The sequence below is a fragment of the Paramisgurnus dabryanus genome, chromosome 24 (genome assembly GCF_030506205.2).
Source record: "Paramisgurnus dabryanus chromosome 24, PD_genome_1.1, whole genome shotgun sequence".
Taxonomy (NCBI): domain Eukaryota; kingdom Metazoa; phylum Chordata; class Actinopteri; order Cypriniformes; family Cobitidae; genus Paramisgurnus; species Paramisgurnus dabryanus.
Genome location: NC_133360.1, coordinates 27,808,748 through 27,825,731, shown reverse-complemented (window position 1 = coordinate 27,825,731; position 16,984 = coordinate 27,808,748). Strand labels below are relative to the sequence as shown.

At 32.7% G+C, this 16,984-nt stretch overlaps 1 protein-coding gene and 1 long non-coding RNA gene across 2 annotated transcripts; both read right to left on the bottom strand.

Moving 5' to 3' along the window:
• Window positions 1-9,182: 9,182 nt before the first annotated feature.
• On the bottom strand, window positions 9,183-13,912 carry LOC135741246 (uncharacterized). Its single transcript, XM_065259900.1, has 5 exons — window positions 11,637-13,912; window positions 11,222-11,551; window positions 10,928-11,065; window positions 10,371-10,489; window positions 9,183-10,223 (listed from the first exon to the last, which is right to left on the bottom strand). Exons 1-5 carry the CDS (start codon window positions 11,713-11,715, stop codon window positions 10,116-10,118), a joined length of 774 nt encoding a protein of 257 aa, XP_065115972.1. The 5' UTR covers window positions 11,716-13,912; the 3' UTR covers window positions 9,183-10,115.
• A 302-nt stretch (window positions 13,913-14,214) lies between these two features.
• On the bottom strand, window positions 14,215-14,827 carry LOC135740994 (uncharacterized). Its single transcript, XR_010529314.1, has 3 exons — window positions 14,747-14,827; window positions 14,585-14,648; window positions 14,215-14,512 (listed from the first exon to the last, which is right to left on the bottom strand). It is a non-coding gene; the product is annotated as an uncharacterized lncRNA (long non-coding RNA).
• Between the last annotated feature and the right edge of the window lie 2,157 nt (window positions 14,828-16,984).

Here is a 16,984-nt window from a genome sequence, read left to right as displayed (position 1 = left end):
TGTGAAATAGTTCTGATGATCTAAACAAACATTAAACCAAACAGTAAACATTAAACAGTAGGTGGCTCGATGTGCTCATAACACCAGACTGCAGGAGCAGTGCGTTACTCATTGTATATATGAAGGTGTTTTATACTTAAGAGCTTATGAAATGATTATGAAGAGCTGTTTGAAATGTCTAGACACACTTACATCAACTGAACTCCTGTTTTTGACCTGCTTCCCCTTGTGAAAAATTAGCGTACTTAAGTGTATTGAAAGCATACTTTTTGTGTGCTTAAAATAATAAAAATATACTTTTTGAGAAGTGCACTTGCTGATAATATAATATAATATAAATTAAAGACCACTTAAGCGTACTTAAATGGAATACACTTTAATGACACTATTTATTAACACACTTAAGTGCACTTTTTAGAACTGCACTTTGTAAGAATATGTATTTAATTTTAACTTATATTAAGTACACTTTCACCATAATATTTATTAACACACTTAAGTGCACTTTTAAAAATGCACTTTTAAATAATGTCTAATTAAGCTTAACTTATAGTAAGTACACTTTCATCACAATATTTCTTAACATACTTAATTACACTTTTTAAAAATGCACTTTGTCTAATTTAGTTTTACTTAAATGTAACCCTGGTTAAATAATTAAATATTATTATTTTAAAAGTGTGCTTAAATATAATAGAGACTATTCATACATCTACATTTATTTTATAAATGAGGAAATACATGTGAATAGTTCAATCTGAATTATAAATCTGAAATGAGTAAACCAATCGGAGTGTTTAATTGTAAGCTCCGCCCCTTTTTTTTGCTTTCGGATCGCGTCTCAGTTCAGAGGAGAGATGCAGAGCGACAGAGATACTCGATCTAACGCGAGAGTGTTTAATTTGATTAAATATGACTCTTAAGTTCATATAAACTGAAGAGATCAGAATTTAACTTGCATATATTCAATGATACAGCGTGATTGTGTGGATTGAGCACTTTTTGAGCTTTCATTTTGACCTGGTGAGTTTGTTATAATTACCAATGTTATAATTAGCCATAAAAACGAATGTCAACACTTTAAATGTCATATCATTTTATTTGTTTAATCCATACGAGACAAAATGGCGTTATATTGTGATGTTATACGGGTTGGATTGTTCATTGCAGTGTGATTATGTAAAACCACGTGGTGCGTTGTGTTCACTGCTGTTCGCTGACGCCATTTTGGTTGCACGTGCCTGTGAAAGACAAAAAGAGAGAGAAACACGTGAATGGACAGGTATTTTTATAAATTGTCATTTATTATGATGATGGCACTTATGTATGTATTTTTTTTGTTTCCTGTATTATGTACAATTGTTAATCGTTATTGATACACAATATTGAATGTTTTTTCCTTTCGTATGAACATTCCTTGAGCTGGATTTTCCTAATTGATGGCGAGCCTCCCATTTCGACCTGATTGGATCACGAATCTAGAGGAAAGGACAATTTTCTATTTTAAATATTTTTCTTCAGACAAGTAAGAGGATACATTTCAGAAACTGTTTCCTTATTTTGTTTGTTTACTTTATTGAACTGAAACATTTCAGAAGCACAAATCTGATAATTTAAGACTGATCAATACTCCAATTGATAAGAACTTTGAACTTGAATACTGATTTCAGTGTGTTACATATATAATTTGTACCATCTTTGTACATTGATTGTGACTGTGATTTCTGTAAATGAGAAGTAATTTAGAGGGTGCACCCATAGTATATATAGTTAATTGTATTTTCATTGTTGTTTACTATTTTTTGTGATTTAAGGAAAGAAAAAGAAAGGTTTCTCAATACTCAAAGTAAAATAATTTATTAATCAACTTACCTTCTGTCTCTGCTTGTTGCTCACTATCACTGCTACCTCCTCCTTCGTACGGTGCACCCTTCTGATCTTATTATTATGCCTGGTCCATAAGTAAGTGAGTTAATACCCGCTACATAAAGAGTACACTTTCATGGCAATATTTCTAAACACATTTAATAAAAGATCATTAGACTGATGTGACCTACCAAAGACTTGTTAATTTAAAGTTCATGCAGTTCTTTTTTAGTTGTCTGTTAAAATGCTAAAAAATAATAACTTTGAGTTTATTTTTTTCTAAGGGATGTAATTATTCAATATTGATAGTTGCTTGTTTGATTCCAATTTAACAATATTAAAATGAGATTTTTTTTGTTTGGACATATACAACTCATAATTAATTTATTAAATGTACATTTGCAAAACAAAAAAATCTGATTTATAATTTGACTACCAAACTGTTTTATTGTCAGTGTAAGCATTGTGGTTTTTGTTTGTTTGCAATGCATTAAACTGAAATGAATACATATTTAATTAACTAGATTTGTTTTTCAGTATTTTGAGAAGCACATAACCATATTTCACATACAATAGAAGTAGTTAAAGTACATACTGTAGAAAGATGCAATGAAATCACTTCACTGCACTGAAATCACAGTTCAACTGATTGCATTTAATTTTATATATTGGAATTTATTTGGTTATTAAATGTAATTAATGAGTAATTAAATGTACTGTTAATATACATTAACTTATTTTTAATTTCACATTAATTGCTTGTCAGTAGATTGAACAGTGCAATTTAAGTATATTGTAAAAACACTAGAAGCAATTATGAAAGTAGATATAAAGTTGTAATAAAGTACCAATTAAGTTGTTCAAAAAAATCACTCTTAATGGCAACTTATTACACTTTATTTCAACTTAATATATGATATATGTTAAATTAATTACACTTAATGTGCATTCAGTGCGCCGAAAAGATTGCATTTAATTCACACTTAAGAGTATTGTTAACAGACATTAAATTGCATTTTAAATCACATTAATTTCATGTCATTATATTGTGTAGTGCACTTTAAGTATATTTTAAAAACACTAGAAGCAATTATGAAAGTAAATATAAAGTTGTAATAAAGTACCAATTAAGTTGTTCCAAAAAATCACTCTTAATGGCAACTTATTACACTTTATTTCAACTTAATAAATTAATTACACTTAATGTGCATTCAGTGCGCCGAAAAGATTGCATTTAATTCACACTTAAGTGTATATACTTAAAGTGTATTATTTATGTAATAAGTACACTTTATAAAAGTACACTTAAGCACACTTTTTTTTCACAAGGGTCATCTCTCAAAATGTTTAATATAATAACATTTAATGTTGCTTATAACAGCATGTATCATGAATGAACTGTTTGTAAAGCAGAACTTCCTTTGGTAACCACTAGAGGTCACAATGTTTAGATTGTTGATTGACAACAGGCACTTAAAGCCCTATTTTAACAATCTTTTTTTCTAAGCTGTATTTGAGAGCAGTCATTTTGCTGAATTACTTGTCAATCAGTAAATTTACAAACTCAGCGATCATCAAGCACATTTGGGGCAGCAGCCTAATGGTTGAGTCGAGCTTATACGTACACACAGATATATACATTAGATGTCACCTTGGGGTTCTAAGCCGGTGTCAAAACCGCCGCCATCTTAGAACAGGTGTCTTGTCATAGGAAGTATCTGGGTAACGCTGCTATCTGGGCCTGTATTTCGAATTCATGCACGATGACGAACTTTGGTGCAGCGTATGGATGTTAGGCCTACTAGCACTATGCATTGTAGTTAGAAAAAGTAGATTTTCATAATATCAAAACTTTATTTTTTTTCTGGACTCAATGCTAAATACATGTCTGACTGTTGAAACGAACCAAAAGAAAACCAAGAAAATCGCATTCATGATGATTTATGGTGATTTTATTTCCGTTACACCATTGCCTACAATGACGCTGATGTAGTGCTACACTGTTTCAAGATGGCGACTCTATTTGACGCATTCGGTCCAATGAACTGCCGTAGCCAAGGCGACATCTAGTGTACATATCTATGACTTATACCCTGAGAGTTGCTGGTTTGAGGCTCATGGTTAGCTAACTAGCCAGTAAATCAGATATCTAAATGAAGGCTAGCACTATTATAATAATATTTATTATGCTTTTGTGTTACTCAATGAAAGATTCAATTAAAGTTTACTTACAAATAAATCAGTCAAGAAGGGTATATCTCAATCAGCTCCCTTGTTCAGTAGTCAGGGCACTGATCAGGGAGTCGGCCATTTTAAGGGCTGTCTCAATCGCAAAATCCTTCCAGTGCACTGGAACGTTCGTTCACTAAAAATTCCCACAAACCAGTGAGCATTGATGGTCCCTATGTTCCCTTACCGGATCCAAGTCAATAAACTTTATGAAATGTGACAGAACTTTTAAAAAGACAATCTACTCAATATTTAAAATAACAATATTAATATATATCAATTGAGCTATGGTCCTTACCAGTGCCCGAACCTGTGTACACGATATACTGATTCACGACTTCAAGAGCTAGGGAACGAATTGAGACACAGGGCATGTCATGAAAAAATCTGCTTATGACCAAACAAAATGTTTATTTATGTTTGTAAATGATATAGTTTATATACATTTTCCTATAGTTCCAAATATTCCCATCAATTCCCGTAAATTCCCGTTAAGTTTCCAAAATTCCCCAGATTAAGTTCCCATCGAATTTTTTGCCCCTTTGCAACCCTAGAACATACAAAACAGTACAGAAGGTTATTTCTGCCTATTTAAAATTAATTAGTTAAATGATAAAATAAAATCGCAAATATGTCCCAAATTTGAAAATCAAAGTCTAAAATAAAAAAAAAATCCTTTTCACAGTGAAAATGCTTCTTTCCTGCCAAATTGAAAAATAAAATGCAATTGATGATTTGACATTTAATTTTCAAAACAATCTCGAGGCAATACTGCCAATATTAAAATTAAAAGAAAAACTTAAAAAGGAATCTGTAAATAAATTTTTAAAAAGGCTTTTAATTAATAATAATAATAATAATTTTTATTTATATAGCGCCTTTCAACACCCAAGGTCGCTTTACAAGGATAGGAAAAGATAATCATATATAAACATAAGTCAACAATATTAGCAGTCACTTACTGTAATATATAATTAATGCCCAAGCAATAACAGTGTCAAAATTAAAATGTAAAGTTCCGCCCCGGGCCTGTCCACTGCTCTGGGTGTGTGTGTGTGTGTGTGTGTGTGTGTGTGTGTGTGTGTGTGTGTGTTTATGACTTCTTGTGCGTGTGTCCTCTACTCACCAGGTTGGGTTAATGCAGAGGTCACATTTTGAGTATCCGTATACATTTACCATTATGACACTTTCATTTTCACTTAGACAACAGAAATGCTAACAGCTAGCAGCCCTGCGACAAAACTATTTAATCTGCTTCTACAAACTGGAAACTTTCCTGAGACATTTAGTACAAGCTTAGTATACCCACTTTACTAAAATGAAGACAAATTTGACCACAGTAACTACATCAAAGTACATCAGTTCATGTGAACAGTAGTCTATAGCTGACAGGCGTGGCTTAACAGCTCTGTAAGGATCTTGAGAGACTGATTGGATGTCTGAGTAAAATGAGCCCACCCGCATGTCTCTATGACACTGTGTTGCAAAGATATCAATTTGGATATTTTATAATGGCAATCTAAGGGATTGGTTGCTAGGGTGCCCATAATGGTTGCTAGAGTGAACTTACATCCCATTGTGAGGTACATTTTTAAAGAGTCTACCATCATCTTCAAATGTTGTAACTCACATGTTTCTACGATATCCTTGCTTTGATCTACTGTATGACCTGTCAAAGATCTTTGCAATGTTAAATCTATGGGATTTTCTCCCCATTGTTTGTCTATGGGTAATTTTGGGCAGCTCTTACACCCCAAGGGTACAATGTACACCTCAATGTGATGTATGTCCTTACAGAGCTTACAGAGCCTACCACCCTCTTCAAATGTTGTTACCCACAATTTCTACAAAATCCTTGAGCGGAGCTATGACCCTTCAAAATGAAAAAATAAATGTGATTAATGACTCACCCTCATGTCGTTCCAAACTCGTAAGACCTCCGTTCATCTTTGGAAACACAGTTTAAGATGTTTTATATTTAGTCCGAGAGCTTTCTGACCCTCCATTGAAAATCTAGTAACTGTCCATGTCCAGAAAGGTAATAAAAACATCATCAAAGTAGTCCATGTGACATCAGTGGGTCAGTTAGAATGTGTTGAAGCATCGAAAATACATTTTGGTCCAAAAATAACGAAAAATTACGACTTTATTCAGCATTGTCTTCTCTTCCGGTTCTGTTGTGAAGCGCATGCGCGAGACTAAAGTCACGTGACTGCAATGACATGGATGATGTGTTATCCTCAGACATGTTTGTGAAGGTTGTTTTTCAAACTTACAGCGTGCTTTTCCCTCAGACTGTAAATGAAGCTCAGGTGCACAAAAAACAAAAAATTGGGGCGCAATAGATAACACGTCATCCGCGTCACTGCAGTCACGTGACTTTAGTCTTGTGCATGTGCTTCACAACAGAACTGGAAGAGAAGACAATGCTGAACAAAGTTGTAATTTTTGGACAAAAATGTATTTTCGATGCTTCAACACATTCTAACTGACCCACTGATGTCACATGGACTACTTTGATTATGTTTTTTTACCTTTCTGGACATGGACAGTATACCGTACATAGATTTTCAATGGAGGGCCGAAAGCTCTCGAACTAAATCTAAATCATCTTAAACTGTGTTTCGAAGATGAACGGAGGTCTTATGAGTTTGGAATGACATGAGGGTGAGTCATTAATGACATTATTTTCATTTTTGGGTGAACTATCCTTTAAAGTTTAAAGGATTCTTTGAGTTTTTTTTTTTCAGAAATCTTGCAACCGATCGCTTATAAAAGTTGAATTGTTCCAAAGCAGCTTCACGTTAATAAAAATGTGCATAAATGTGAGCAGCACTAAATAAGTGTGAGCAATAACACCAGTGATGCTTTGCATAAATGCAAGCACCACTAAAAATAACCCAGGAGATGAAACTCTACTTCAAAACTTTTTCCTGTTTTGTGTGAACATTTCAGTCTCATCAAAGAGAGGAAGTTAAACTCACATTCCATTTCTTTCTGACAGTTTTTGATGTTCAGTCCTATTAGAAAAACAAGATCATTGCAACACCAAATATATTTTATTCTGATAAATTGAAATATGAAGAAGTATTGTTCTGATCAATGCAGTTATCACTTCAGCAAATAATACAAAAAATTATTAAAGAAATGAATTTGACAACTTGTCAATCAAAAGCAGACATGATCAACTTATATATACATATCACTTATGTTTCAAGCTATATAGTTAAAGTTGGGTAAACAAGTAAATACTTATATCAAGTAACAGAAACTCTTTCAACCAATCATGAGTAGCTATATGGCTATCGTATAACATAAAAGTTTACCATGCGGATGTTGTGGTTTTACAAATATGCAAGTATAAATTTTATTTCAATATGAGACATCTAATGGATTTTAATGCATGTTAATATCACAATTAACAACTTAGTTCTTATTACCTATGCAAACAGTAAAATTATAAGCTACAGCTCATAACAGAAGTTACATTGTGGTCAGTGCTCGCACGATGAGGTGCTAACATCATAAAAAGCTGTTTCTACAACTGAATGGTGTGAGATATGTTTCAGGTGATCTTGTGCTCACAGTTTTGTCAGCTTCAAAGCAGTGCTGTGGGCTTTTATAAAGCTGAAACCTTTACACAGTTTTAAAAAGTCTACTTCTGCATATATAGTAAAAGAGCAAATGAGAAAACACGTATAAGTATAGCTGTTGTTTTATAAAAACATTTTCCAAATGTTTCATTTTCATCAATTAAAAACTTTTAAAATACTGCAGTGAAACCAAAGACCTGAATCCCTACAGCACGATCTGTTCTTTGATTTTGTTGTACTGTATATACGTAAGTTACTTGGTTTGGACTTTCTGTTGGTTAAGCAAAGTTTGCAGTCTGTTATAATGCATGTTAGTCTATTTCAATTAAAGCATATTTTTGTATCCAAAAAGAATATGTTTGTCCTCTATGTAGTCTAGTGACAATGGCTTGTAACCCAAGATTCCCTGTATGATTCTCAAGACCAACAGGCAACCATTGCATGCATTGACTGAGGTGCCCCCCCAAGCGAGTATCAAAAATTTTTGGTTAACCGTTAAATCACTTTATTTTTTCATATCGTGTATAATAATATCACAAGAAGAACCTGGTAGTTTTATAGTAATAAAAAATAAATCTCTCCTTCAACGTCTCTGCAGCCTGCCTCTTTAGGAATAGTTAAAGCTACACTATAAAATACATTCATATGTAAATAAACCTTAAGAGTGAATCTTATGCTGTGGCCTTAAATAAAATACATAAAGTTGTCAGGTTTTTGCAGATCAAAAGCTTAACCACATCAGGCGGAGGAAGTCAAGCTTGCTCTCAACACATTGTACACACTATTTTCAAATCTTCCCATTAACACTTGAACACCATGTTAAAAAATAGACCTGAGTAAATGCATTTCCTGGGGTGTTTCTTTTATGAATTTATTTTTATTCTATCCCTGCCCGCATTTGTAAAAAAAAAGTTGGCAGCCAGTGGCAGCATTTTTATGATTTTCACAAAGTTTAATGCATTCCAGAAAATGTTCTCCGTTAAATATATAAACATACAATATATCAAATGAAAGAACAGACCATCTGCTTAAGTTGGGTAAGATCACCACTTGGTGTATAATAGCGGTAATGGATTGCCGGAAAAACACGTCATTGGCAGGAAAGCGTTTTTTTTTAAATTGTAATTGTTAAATATTTAGATTTTATTTATTTGTGAGCATTGAATCTGTGTATTCACCTGTCAAGGTGACTCTTAGTAGCCTACTCGGATGAGGCACCGGATGACGGATCCTTAATGGGTCCTCTTCGAAGTCTGCAACTCCGGTATATTACAGATCGTTAATACTTTACTTGAAGGGGTGTTCATAAGACTGACATGACACCTTCATAATCAAGACATGACACGTTTCATGAACATAAAAAAAGATTTTATGCACATTTATGACAACTTTTATTAATATGTAATTTTTAATCCAAAGATGACATTGTTTAAAATGTCTTAATGACAACAACTTGACATAAACCAATACATCATAACTTGAAATGTTCTCACATAGAAGAAAAAACAAACAAAAAATGTAATTATTTAATTTAATTAACTTTGAATTAACATTTTTGCAACGATATGGACCCAACGCTGCATGGCTTAACCCACTATTGTACTGTTTTCATTTAATTTTAGGTGAATCTGTCTAATGCAATAAAATAAAATTTAATCAATTTTAATTATTATTAATATTATTATTGGAAGATTGATTTTATTTCTCTAACAACTGGAGAAAAATAAAAAAAACATTATGAAGAATATTCATGATGCTGTTTTAAAACTATTTGACAGAGTATTAACACTTTATGACATTTTAATGACAAATTTAATTTGTACCACTGTAGTTGAGGTCAAGAAAAATATTTATGACACTGTTATAAATCTACTTGACAAAGTATTAACACTTAATGATATTTAAATGACAAGTTTCACTGGTATCACTGGTAAAAAGTGGTCACAATTATAATGGCCTCATGACAGCCAAGTGATGACTGTTTACAACCCAGCAGAAATATAATCTACTTTATTGAAAGACCACTTGTGATAAACTATGATTCAGCATGTGGACATCCATTTTACCAACTGTGTTATGATGGTAATCTCTATGTGTTAAGCAGATTTATAATAAAATAAAAAATATAACTGCAAAATTGTTTACGTTTCCTGTGTCTTTACGGTGGCAACCACAGCTGTCAGTTTTTTACCATAAAAACTACAAAATGTTTTACAGTAGGACCACTATGGTTAAAAACAGCATTATACAGTTTTCAATGCATTTTTATTCTGTTATACTTTATAAAATTTATCTTTTTGTTTTTGCTGTTATCTAGTCAGCAACTAAAGAGATAAAAATGCTAATTTAATAATGTCAATACATTATATGAATTGAAATCCACAAGAAATATTAAAATAAGTAAGATTATACAATAATATGAGCTCATTAATATTCTTGTGCTCTTGATCTTGACAGCTTTAGAGCAGAATATGTGCTGTTGTCTTTGCTTGGACGAACATGTTTACGCAGTTTGGAAAAGTCCATCGTCGCATACTGAAAAATCAACAAGGAATCATTACTAAAATTCAGCTAACGATTATTAATTCAAATTTCATTCAGTAATCCATCTCACAGCGCATTGGTGGTGTAATAATTCACACTAATTATCAATAATTTCTGTAATGATTTTAATGCTTTTACCTGTAGTTGGTCTGGGTCTTGATGCTGTTCTGTAACTTGTGTCTGCTGTTGATCGGTGTTATGAAGTTTTCCAAATCTGATCCAACATCCAGTTTTAGTAACACAAACTTTTATTAGTCCTAAAAATAATACAGAGAAATTTTAATTATATTGCTGTAAAAAAATTACATGTGCATGACCTTTATAAATTCTAGGACTTTAAAATCTATGATTTTATTCCTAAGAAACTGTATTCATGTTTTATTGTTTTCATTGCGTTTCATATTTTTTATAATTTTCGTAGTTATTTTACAATTGATTGTTGAATAATTAAAAGTATAAAACTTCCATGTTCCGTAGGCTCTCATTAAATATGACATCCATAAATTCATAAAAATAAAAATAAATCCAAAAGGCTGTCATATCATATCAGTTTAAGGTTATTATCCTTTCTTAAATCTAATTATTTTAATAAATAAACATATTATAAAAAGTAAATGCACAATAGCCAAAATCATGAATAAATGTTTTTTTTTTACTTAATCACAACAACTTTATATTACTGTATAAGTACTCACCTATGACTGTAAAGATCAAAACACAAATTATCAGAGCAGATATGAGGCTGAACGTCTTCCATTCTGTACAGTTTTGCTCGGTCACAGGGTCATGTGTGTGTTTATTACATTCAGTTAACTCAGTCGGTTGAGTTGGCTCTGTAAAAATATTTTTTTAAAGATTTGAGCACAATATAAACCAATAAGATAGGTATGTATGTTATAAGTCAGTAAAAAACTAAAGAAGTGAATCACTAATGTTAATAATCACATGTATTAATATGTTTAGATCAATAAATGAGCAAATGTGCTTACCGATGATGTGCAGTCTTGTGCTGTTACTGAGTTTTGGAGATCCTGGGCCTGTGTTCATACAGTAATAAATCCCTAACTCATCTGCAGTAATATTATATATCACCAAATCATGTTTAGATTTCACTGAATATTTCTTTTGAAATGTGTTATTAAAGTAAAAAGCTGATGGTGAGTTTGAGAATGAGCGCAGTATCACTGTATGAGAATCTGATTGTTTCAGTAAAATCCAATAAACTTCATTTGAGTCCAGATCACAGTTTATAGTCACATTTTGTCCCAAATCTGTTAATTGATCTAAAGTCACTGCAGCTTGACACAACATTAACACATCTATAAGATAAAAAATACAGAAAAAGTAAATTAAATACCTTCAGATTACAAAAACATTTAAATATATAACCTGTAATAAACTCACAAAGCTGCAGCTGAATAATCCTCATGTTGATGTTTGGCTCAAACAGATGAATATGAAAATCGCTTCTTTCACACAGCATTTAAGATGATCTGCTGCAGACGTCTGAAAGACTCAAAGACTGTCCGTGTAATGTCAAGGAAGTCAGTTTTTTTCTGACCAAATTATGCCTACAGATACAGCATTTGTATAATCAATTTAATCATGTCAAGCAATAAATGCAAAACAAATCCAAGTAACCTATGATCTTGCAATTTTTTTTTTTTTTTTTTTTGAGAAAACACACTACTAATATTGTCACTATTCAATAGTTTGAGACCCCCTAGCTGTGTGAATGAGCTTGAAAAGTCTCACTTATATCAAAAGGTACAGGAAGCACCTTAAAGTCATAGATTAGACACTGTGTGTCACATACATCTGCGGTGTGCATATAAGTCAAGCTCAGTTTTTTTATGATCTCATATAGTGGACTATTTAAAGGCATAGCCAGTTTTCAGTGTTTGAAATCGTAGTGGAAAATTTTGAGCGCACTAATTTAATCCTGTGATGTACCACAATAACAAATGTGCACCCACAGCAAGCCACTACCCATCAACTGTGAGGTTCACCGCAAATGGATTCATGAAGCTTAACTTAAGATGACATAGCGGCTGTTCGCTACACATAGTGTCCTAATTTACCCACTTGTTTTTATTTACTTCTTCAAATTTACTGTATTAGTCAAATAAAGTAGGGCTGTGTCTGAAGTTACCCCACCCCATACGCACTTTTTGAAGGGACAGACATTTTGCGGTGGCGTCCGTCACTATGGTGGACATTATTGGGTAAAGGTCAAAATATGCATTTTCATCTAATTACACATCTACATAAATCCATGATTTTTTTCTTCAATTGCTGATCCACCTGTTTCTCAAACGCGAAAGTAAGTGATGTGACGTATTTCCTCTCCGGTCCCAGACTTCCAGTCGGGTTGAGGGCCGTAGTGGGAGCACGCATAAAACATGATATAAACAGTTAATATTTACTACACCTGCCATGTATGGAGGATGAAATTAAGAATTGGCTTGATATATGAAGATATATTCAATAATTTCGTGTTGTTGATCGGAGGTGATGGGTCTTCAATGCGCAAATAAAAAAGCACAGAGACATATCAGTATTTTTACAATGGGAAAGTCAGTCAAGTGTTTGTAAATGGATTTTTCAGGGGATGGTTTAAAATGTCACAACTGTCCCTCTGGTGTGAGTTTTTTTAAACAGCAATTTTTAATGGACTTGTTTATTGCGACACGTCGAGCTTCACGACACAGTCAGCAGTATCTTTCTCATTAAACACATTGTAAGTTATTTGAACAAACCATAATAAACATATTAAACTACTCCATGTATTGAGTATTGTTTTCGTTTTATGAAAATATGATTACATTGCTTCTTACGCAAGTGGAGACATGAGCTTATGAAATTATTTGCTTACTTTTTAAAGTATTTGCTTTTTGATTTAAAACACAACAAAAGTATGCACAAACACATTACGAACTATTATAAACATTAACTAAGCAGATTATGTTGTATATATTCTGTACTGTAATCACATTTTTGGGATAATATACTGTATAGTAGCAGAATAAATAAATCAGCTAAATCAGCATATTTTTATCAGCATAATAGTAGTCGTTTTGGTAACGCTTTAGATTACAGCCCGGAAAGTACTGCGTAAGTACAGCGAATTTACAGCGTATGTTTCTGTAATTATAGTTTACTTATAAAGTATGTACGTGTAATTATAAGGGAACAATTTATAATATTTGGGGAATAAAGGGGTAACAACTAGGAAAAATACGAATAATATATGCAGTAAAGTACTGCGTAAGTACAGCGAATTTACAGTGTATGTTTCTGTAATTATAGTAAACTTATGAAGTACGTACGTGTAATTATAAGGGAACAATTTATAATATTTGGGGAACAAAGGGGTAACAAGTGCCACTTTAATTTACAGCCCGCAGATGTTGTATTTACTCTTTAACTACGTGAAACAAGGGGGTAACAAGTGCCACTTTAATTTACAGCCCGCAGATGTTGTATTTACTCTTTAACTACGTGAAACAAGGGGGGTAACAAGTGCCACTTAAATTTACAGCCCGCAGATGTTGTATGCACACCCTTTGACCATTTTAAACTTAAAATGACAAGAAAAAAACATAAAAAAGGAAAGAAAACTGAATAACTGCAATGCATTTCAATGGACGTGGAAGCAAAGAATGTCCGAGTGTATTGGGTTGCTATGCACACTGTGATTGGCTCATTGCGTTTGGGGGCACGACAGCTCTGAGTCTTGTATTATAATGTCTGATGAAGTTGAAGAATTCATGGCAAGTGATCTTAGATACATTTCTGTATATATATATATATATATATATATATATATATATATATATATATATATATATATATATATATATATATAAAATAAAAAATAGTAAAAGTAAATAAGTAAATATATATTATTGAGTTGATAAATGGAATAATGTAAGAAATGAAATAGAATAATGAAATAACACACACATTTTCTACTCTGATCTATCACTCATCTCATTGTTTTATAGATCTATTTCAATTGACTGATGTTACAGTTTAACCTACACTGACACAATACTGATTAACGCATTCAATTACCAGCCCTAATTTGAACATTTTATTATATACACATTCAATTTTTATTAATATATAATGTCAATGGTGTCAATGCTGAGAGACTGTTGCTAGGTGATGATGTCATCCAACAAACGCCAACAAATGCCCGTGTTGGCAATTGTTGGATCAATAAATGAGACTTCATAATATTGGAGTTTGTTGGAGTTGGATCAGTGTAAAGTGGCCTACAGAAAGAGATAATGTTATAAAATCTTACCATTAGTTTATTTAACATACAGATATACAGATTTTCTCACCTCTATTTCTTTGTCATCAGTTTTGTTTTTAGATGAGTTCAATTTATTCATGCTGATGAAAAACCTGTAGGGTCAAAATTCACACTCTTACAATCTGAATTCATATCAGAATATTCACTGTATGTTATGCAGTTTTGAGTTTTACTTGATATTTTTACTTACCAGATCCATACAGCTCCTATAATGAGAAACTGAGGCAGAAACACCAACAGAGGGACAAACACTGAACTCTCCAGTGTTTCTGAAATAGAAAATAACTTTACTCTTCATCTTAAATAACAAAGACTCATGATGTTAAAATCAATACAGTAAATCTATCAGATAGATCACCTGAATGCAGGTATGAGAGGCTGTGCTATATTATGAATATCATCACAACTGAAGAGCAATGACCTTTAACCCGTGACTTACAGACTGACACAGAGACAAACGAATAAAATCTTTTAATAAAACAGTTTCTATAAAAAAAATAATGACACAAAAGTTTTTTTCATTATGAGATATACTGAAGTGTTTGATATATAAACTATAACTGACACAATATTAATGATCAGCTATGAGTGCTGCACAATGAGAATTAAAGTAGCTCAGTGATGATGTCATAGCTGTAAATAAACCAATCAGCATCAAGGACTGAAACTCTCTCTCTCAGGGACGTGCACAGGAATTTTTAGGGGCAGTTGCTCTGACCTAAATAAAGGGCACCCCCCCCCCAAATATTTTTTTAAACACGGCCTATATGAAGGATTGAGAATAACAGGGTCTTTATTAAAATCAGCAAACATGTTTGCCTAATTCCTACAAAAAAAATTGTAGCCTAGGCTGCTTGTCTGCAAGCTGTAGCTAGCTGCTATCTGTCTGATTATTTAAGCTTAAACGTGGCAAACTCAGCCTAGATTCATAAAGATTTTAACAGAGTTGGAAAGAGTAGCCAAAAACTTCACTCAAGTAAAAGTACAAGTAACTAAATAAATAATTACTCAAGTAGAAGTAAAAAGTATGCAATGAAAATAATACTAGTTACTGATGAAAAAATAAATCTAGATATACACGCGCAACACACACACACACACACACACACACACACACACACACACACACACACACACACACACACACACAATACAGTGCCCTCCATAAGTATCAGAACTGTAAAGACAAGATTTTTCTGTTTGCTGTGGAGACCAGAAATTGGTAAGATAAGTATCAGTATGTCAGAAGTTTAGAATGTAACATTTTATTAACCTTTGTTTATGTTTCAACACATACATGCTTTAACAACAAAGAACAACAGCATTAAATGCTGACTTATGTATGTTGTACACAAATGCACATACGTGAATCAAACTGATCCTACACATTTTATGCTTTTCATGTGTAAACAATAAGGACACAGCTCAGTGACCATAAAAAAATAATGATGTGACAGATTCTGTACTTTTGTATCATGTTCATCTTTTAATGTTTAGACATTTCGTGACTCCACAACAAACCGAAGAATACTTATGAAGGGCACTTCTACAGTATGTGTAAAACTGCAACATACACAAACAGTACAGAAAAAAGAATACAAACACAAAATAGACAAGCATTTCAAATTAACAAATTAACTCTAGTCTCAATGTTGATGTAGCTTATAGCTGAAATATCAGACAAGTAAACTGACAACAGTTTTGCATATGTATAAAGTTAGAAATCTCCTAAGATGGTCTGAGGACATTGACAGTTTACACTTACATAAAATGATTTTAGACAAAACTCATGTTTTCTTACGTTGTCATGTCACGTGTGTTTTGTGAGAATCACTTACATCATATACAGTACAGTATACAGCGAATCAGACGTCAATCATCGATGGATTTTCTTCAATCTGTGCTACAATGCGTCTGGAGGTTGCACGCGTTTAACTGTGTCTGACGACAAACAGGTCGCGTGTATGTAATGGCGGGTACATGTGGGAAGTTTTGCTTTTAGTTAAAAGATTGGTAAATTAATTTCCACGTCACCCAAAAATGGTTATATTCTGCGTGTTTCTACATAGGTTACGAGTAAAACAGCTTCGGACGATTCCGTTTTTGCAGCGATCTGAACAATTCATTCAAACTGATTCGCAAACCAATTTAAACGTTTGGCCCATTCGCTTTGTAAAAATCGACTCAAAAGACTCGTTTATTTGCAAAACTTTGTAAGGAATCGACTCAAACGAGTCATTAATTCGCGAATGCGCCAGAAACACAAGATAGCAATTTAAAAATAAAATACAAATTTCGTAATTAATTAAAATACAGTAACGAAGGAACGCTGCATAGTGTAAACGAAGTAAAAGTACAATTTATTTTTTTCCACCTCGGAAGGGCAACTTGAGTCGAGAAGGGCATATGGGCAGTTGCCCGGTCTCTC